Below are 6,094 nucleotides of genomic sequence, written 5' to 3' on the forward strand. Positions count from 1 at the left end.
GCAAAAAACGTATTGTCAAAGAGATTGTAACGATAGAAATTAAACTTTGTTTGGCGTCATTTCTTTGTTTCTCAAAATTTTAGAGCTATTAATGATTAAGAAATGTAATTAATATATCAATATATTTGATGAATGATACAAATAAATAATAAGATGTTATTCCAAATTTAATTATTTAATTTTAAACAAACTTTATTTTATTAAATATATTATATCAAATATACGATATATTTTTAAAGGATTAGCAGGATAAGTGGATCATGCATATACGAATAAAAAAAAGTTAAGCGAACAAGTACATGGTAATAAATATTTTATTCAAATCGTTGGACAGTCACATTAGTGAATTATTTCTAATATTTAAAAAATATATACAAAAGATATTTACAAATAAACAATTAAACGATCCGTCGTTACTGCATTTGATATAAAAATAAATATGTCGTAACGTATTTCCTCCTCATAATCTTTATATCTTACGACACGCAATCGCAATCGTAAAGTAATGAGTCGCAACACTCAGGAAAATACGCAAACGCAAAGAAAAAATAGACGTGCGTTATTAGTTTTGTGATGCGCGCTCATGAATTGACAACTAGTATTCTTGAATTGATTTCAAGTTCGTCGCAATTTCTTTCGCTTACTTTAATTGCGAAGTAAAAAAAATATTTTTTTCACCTCACAATATTTTATCGCAACATGTTGTCGTTTATTTGGCCGGTAGATACATATTAAAGAAACAGAAATTAAACTCAAGTAGCACACAACGCCTTACAAAGCGTTAACAAAGTGCTGGAAAAGAGGATATAATCATTTTTTTAGCGCTTTGCAAGCACTGCTTTGCTATTTGGGAATTCTGTTTTTCGATTGTATCATTCTATTTTTAACCAAACAGATCAATTCAACGAGCACGATTTTCCAATATCACTCTTTCGACATATAGCAAAATATAGTCCCAAGAATATCCAGCGGACATATCCTTAAGAATCTTCGGACGTTCAGATTTGATTTATAATTTAATATGTAGGTACTTGCGATAAGATTAACATTATTGTATAATTACTTAGCCGTTAAATTAACGACTATATATATATATATATGGGATATCCTTAGGATACACGATGGATGTTTTTAGAATATTTCTTAAAGGTATTTATAGTATTTTATATTGGGATAAATTCTCTTCGCGTCACTTTGCATTTTAATATTGTATATCTTTGGATTTCTATACGGAGATATAGGTGTCAGAAATATTGTTCTTAATTAGCTACGTCCTTAAAATTAGTATGACATTGGATGTCTTAAAATATTCTTCTCAAGAGCAAATCTTCTTTCTCTGAGCAAATCGGAATATCCTAAAATCGCATGCTACATGGAAATCGAGCTGATCCAATAACAGCAATTAATTACAATACATCACATAAAATAGCTCGATGCAGATATCTTTCTCTGTATATATCTTTCGGACATGATACTCTAACAAAAATTTTATCGTAGTTTTAATTGCGCGTACACGGAAATATATATATAGTCTCTTTCATTTTGATTAGAAGTGTTACTCGGCGATAATAATCGATCCACGAGAATAACAACGCTATTTTCGCGTACAACCTAAATCATTCGAGATATATCTCCTTATGTTATTTTACTACCATTTCATGTCATCTCGTGCCCCGCAATCTTTGGTCTCTCTAACTTTCTTTGGTTTCTCCGCTTTCTCGTACTCACTCAAACATGACAGGGTGTAGCTAACATACATCGCTTCTTTCATTCCTACAATTATCTTTATTGATTTATGACTCTTTATTTACACTGCAAATATTAATATATTTACGATATTATAGATCACAAATGAGTCTTTTTTAATAATTATTACTGGACATTACATATCACAAATTTTACAGAAATATTTCTTCCTGAACACAATAATACTTCAAACTTATGATAATTATGATAATTTTAGATATGGATAGAGATACATTTCAAAGAATGAAAAATTCTTATATTTTTAATCTTTAATCATAATTTCTTATCATTTTTTGAAAATTCGCTTAAAAACGACTGTTCAACTACACCCTGCACGCTTTAGACGATTTATCAGACAGGAAAGCTCAGTCGCTAAAGTTAGTTCAAGTTGTCATTCATCGTTTGTCACAAACAGGTACTCTCTTCTCTCGCATCTACTCTTTCCAACATTCCCTTTTCGTTGATACCTACAAAGTATGTCGTGACCTCTCCTTTCGGCTTAACGTATGTTTCGCCACGTAAATGACACTTGACACCTTGTTGTTCCAAGACGGCAGCCGTATCCGCTGTCACCTAAGCGAATGGAAATAATATAAATCATTTTACTGCAAAACTTCATTAATATTAAATATAATGTTAAGTTTACTTGTATTTTTCCTGGTAGTCCAGTAGTATCCATCCTGGACGCCATGTTTACGGCATCACCCCAAATATCATACAACGGCTTTTGAGCTCCCACGACGCCGGCTGTCACCTCTCCGTGAGAAATACCGATTCTTAATCTTAAAAGAAAAATCGGATTTTGTTTTTTATATTATTTTTGGAGCAGCATTCTGTCCGTTTAAATTATTTATGACATTCTCGAACTTTATCTCAAATGTTTCGTCGAAGCTTCTTATAATTTTGCCTATCAACTTTTACTTAGAATCACTTACTTGTGAGGTTTCGATGTAGTGAACGACCTTGCGTTCATCTTATCGAGCACGGACATCATTTGTACGGCGAATTGCGCCATCACCTTGACCACATTGTCGCTGCAATTCTCATCGCTCTCGGTGCTGTGCATTGAACCGCGTCGGTGCGCGTCCAATCCGCAAGCTGCCATGTATGTTGTTCCTAAATAAAAACAATATTAAACGAACTCAAATTATTATTTAAATTTTAGTTTGTGTCAGTATTAATTTATTCATCATAAATGTTCATAAGATTCTTACCGGCGACCTTTATTTTCTCTATGCGACACATGAAGCTAGGTTCAAAGAGTAATTTATCGAATTCACAAATAATTTCATTCAGGTCGCTAAGAATGTTACTTTCGACAATCGACAGCTCTGTTAGAGAGGCAAACATCACGGCAACATTGTTGTGAGACTCGTGATAAGGCTCGTTCTCTTCGGTTCGATTCATGTTCAAATAAAACTCCGCTAAAAATACAAAACCAGTCACGCGATCAGTCTCGGACAATAATATAATCATAATATAATCTCGATTACTAAGTGTTTTTTAAATCAATGTATCGATCGGAGAATTCTCATAAGAACTCAGAAAAGAAGTAAAATATTTGCAGAGACTAACGCACCGACATGTTCTGGTAAGATATTACGAAGTAGAAGTTTATTGGCATTCCTCGTATGAAACGCTTCGTCCTGTTCCTTCGTTAACTGACGTTTCCACTGATAATCCAGCCTACTTAAATATTCTGCCTAAATAAATGTTCGTAAAATTAACTTGTTGATGAACAATATCAAAAAGATTTCGCGTGAATGCGATATTTCAGGACTTACCTGACGATCAATGAGATGCAAAGAGAACGTGAGAAATAAAACGGATAATATATGCGCCAGTCTCGGCTCCATGTTAGGATTCCATGTGTCGCTCAACTAAAAGACATTACTATCTGTCATTTATTATTAACAATTTTGTAAATGTTTGGAGGCAATCTATTTTTTTATCGATTTTGTAACAGAAGAAACATTTTTTTTTAGAGAAGTATGTATGTAACACCTGAAATATATTAGATCGATGCACCCAAACGTTCCACGCATAAAAGGCTACCACGCAGATGCTTATCACGAATTTCAAGATATAGTGAACTCTTAGGAAAAGAAAACTTGTGAGAATCGCCAACGAGCAGGTTTCTGTCATTTGCTGAAAAAAAAAAATCAATGACGTGCGGAAACATTGAGAAAGGGATTGTCAAGATGGGAAATTTCACGTGAATGAAGACACACCGTGTACCTACTAAATAATCTTACCCAAGGTGTAGCTATGCAGTCAAATTTGGAGGAGACCTCCGATACGCTAGACGTTACATTAGCGTCCAATAAGTTGTCTTCATGATGGTTTTTACATTCAAACTAAAAAGAGTTTTAACTTTTTAATTGTAAAAGAAAGAAATTCGTGATTTATAGCTAATAGATAACTTCCAAAGATGATTTTGTAAATATATATGAAATAATAGACAGAAAAGGAAAGAATTAATTTATTAAGAAAACTTAATTTTTTAAAGAGAAATCTTACAATCATATCAAGCATGGCGCATGCTGCTAGCATTATCGTAATCACCAGGTACAAGATCGTCCTCAGAAGGGCACTCCATACAACCTACGTGAAAATTATAACAAAAAAAAAATAAACAGAAAACTGATATAATTGAATGAATACGTATAATAAGCATTAAGTATTATAACAATGTTAACTATCTACCTTTACACTTGTTTGATAAAAAAAATAGAGCAATTTGTTTCGTGGATGCGGAACGTGTCCTTCGTGCTCATCATGCGGGTCCTTACAACGATTCCATACAAAGTGCATCCATGTGAGGGGCATTAAAGCGAACAGGAACATCAATACCGAAAAATAACCGACAAGTGTGCGCAGATGCCACCTAAAAATTTATTGATTTTCGTTAAATTATTAAATCAAACAATCTATGATTATCGGACAGGTACTTTTGATATGCGTACTGAGGCAGCATAAACGTGGGCACAAGATACATAAATCCCATGAAGATGAGCACGAAAGCAGAGCAACCGATGTAAAACTTAAAAACAGGATCCGGTTCACGCAGGAATGGAATCTCCCAACTCCATTGGCGAAATGTCAGGAAGAGTGGATTAATGTGTTTCCAATTGCTCCATTGTCTAGAAAAAAAATAATTTAATTTTGTGACACCTTCACTCACTCTTTCGAATCTCTATCTTTCTATTGAAATGTAATACTTTGCTCAAAATTTTAAAAATTGAACAAAAGAAACTCAACTTTCTGAGAACTCAACGATTGGATTTTCAGACAGACTTAGATATAAAAATTTTAGATCCTTACTCCCATTTACTAAGAGGCATCTGGTTAATTGCGTTCTCCATCTCGGCGTCCGCTGCTTTCAACATCAGATGATAATCTCGTAGACAAGAATCCATGAAGTGCGTTCTCCGTCTGTAAGTGCTCGCAAAAACGTCCGCTTGATTGTTTACCATCAATCTTGTTCTGGAACTGGTGCTGATGATGGTGTTGGTACGTCCATTGTTAAACTTGACATAGTGCTTGTTAGACATAGAATATGACAATGTCGACGTATCCGGACTAATGGTGTTCAAACTGTTCTCGCTGTTCTGCAACAAAGTTCGTCTGTCAACGATGTGAAACACTCGAATGGGAATTCGCTCAAGAGCATAGTATGAGAAATCAGTGGCGTAGGAGTATTCGTTTGTGGTATTGAGTGCTTCTGTAGTATGTAAAAGCCATAAAGAAAATGTAACACAAATTGTAGGAATTATTATATTGAAAATTTTTCTCAGCTTTTTTTAAATATTAATTTTTTAGAATTTCAAATTTTTTATACAAATTGGAATACTTTTCAGAAGTATCGAGAAAATTTACATCTTTTCTAGAATTTTAAAAAATAATATTAAGTATAATATTAAGTATAATATTAAGTATAAATTTGTGATTTTCCCACGCCACTGGGAAACACGCACCGCGTCGGTGACAGTATCGGTGTTTCTGGCAAAGACGGCGTGATGAGGTAGCTACGGATTTCATATTTTCGAAGGACCTCGTCATCCAATCTTTCGACTGGGATGTAGTTATAGTCGCTCGCGTTCACGAGATCCAGCGTTTGCTGAGTAACGTGAACCTTGCCAGGTTTCCCAGTTTGTTCCATTTTGTTCGCTATCACCACATCGCGCGACCAAACGTCGTATTGCCATTTGTTCGTACCCAAGATTCCGGATATTATGTTGCCTGAATGCACGCCAATTCTCATATTCACGTCCACCCCGCTCTCACGATAGACTCGCGTCCTCACTTCGTTGATTATTTTTATCATATCGAGACCTATATATATATA

General features: G+C 34.2%; 1 protein-coding gene across 2 annotated transcripts in view; it reads right to left on the reverse strand.

Moving 5' to 3' along the window:
- Positions 1 to 2,067: 2,067 nt before the first annotated feature.
- Positions 2,068 to 6,094, reverse strand: part of LOC108691268 (adenylate cyclase type 2-like) — a 12,394-nt gene continuing 8,367 nt past the window's right edge. Inside the window, exons 8-20 of one of the 2 annotated variants that reach the window (XM_018198939.1) lie at positions 5,724 to 6,081; positions 5,071 to 5,352; positions 4,698 to 4,889; positions 4,453 to 4,633; positions 4,267 to 4,350; positions 4,002 to 4,103; positions 3,751 to 3,894; positions 3,531 to 3,626; positions 3,326 to 3,449; positions 2,961 to 3,170; positions 2,682 to 2,862; positions 2,393 to 2,528; positions 2,068 to 2,319 (exon numbers count right to left, since the gene is read on the reverse strand). In XM_018198939.1, the coding sequence (XP_018054428.1) occupies positions 2,152 to 2,319; positions 2,393 to 2,528; positions 2,682 to 2,862; positions 2,961 to 3,170; positions 3,326 to 3,449; positions 3,531 to 3,626; positions 3,751 to 3,894; positions 4,002 to 4,103; positions 4,267 to 4,350; positions 4,453 to 4,633; positions 4,698 to 4,889; positions 5,071 to 5,352; positions 5,724 to 6,081 (2,258 nt within the window). In that variant the 3' untranslated portion in view covers positions 2,068 to 2,151. The remainder of the gene's footprint in view (positions 2,320 to 2,392; positions 2,529 to 2,681; positions 2,863 to 2,960; positions 3,171 to 3,325; positions 3,450 to 3,530; positions 3,627 to 3,750; positions 3,895 to 4,001; positions 4,104 to 4,266; positions 4,351 to 4,452; positions 4,634 to 4,697; positions 4,890 to 5,070; positions 5,353 to 5,723; positions 6,082 to 6,094) is intronic. The other variant, XM_018198940.1, reaches the window with a different exon arrangement.

Source organism: Atta colombica, unplaced genomic scaffold, assembly GCF_001594045.1.
Source record: "Atta colombica isolate Treedump-2 unplaced genomic scaffold, Acol1.0 scaffold45, whole genome shotgun sequence".
In the NCBI taxonomy this organism is placed as follows: Eukaryota; Metazoa; Arthropoda; class Insecta; order Hymenoptera; family Formicidae; genus Atta; species Atta colombica.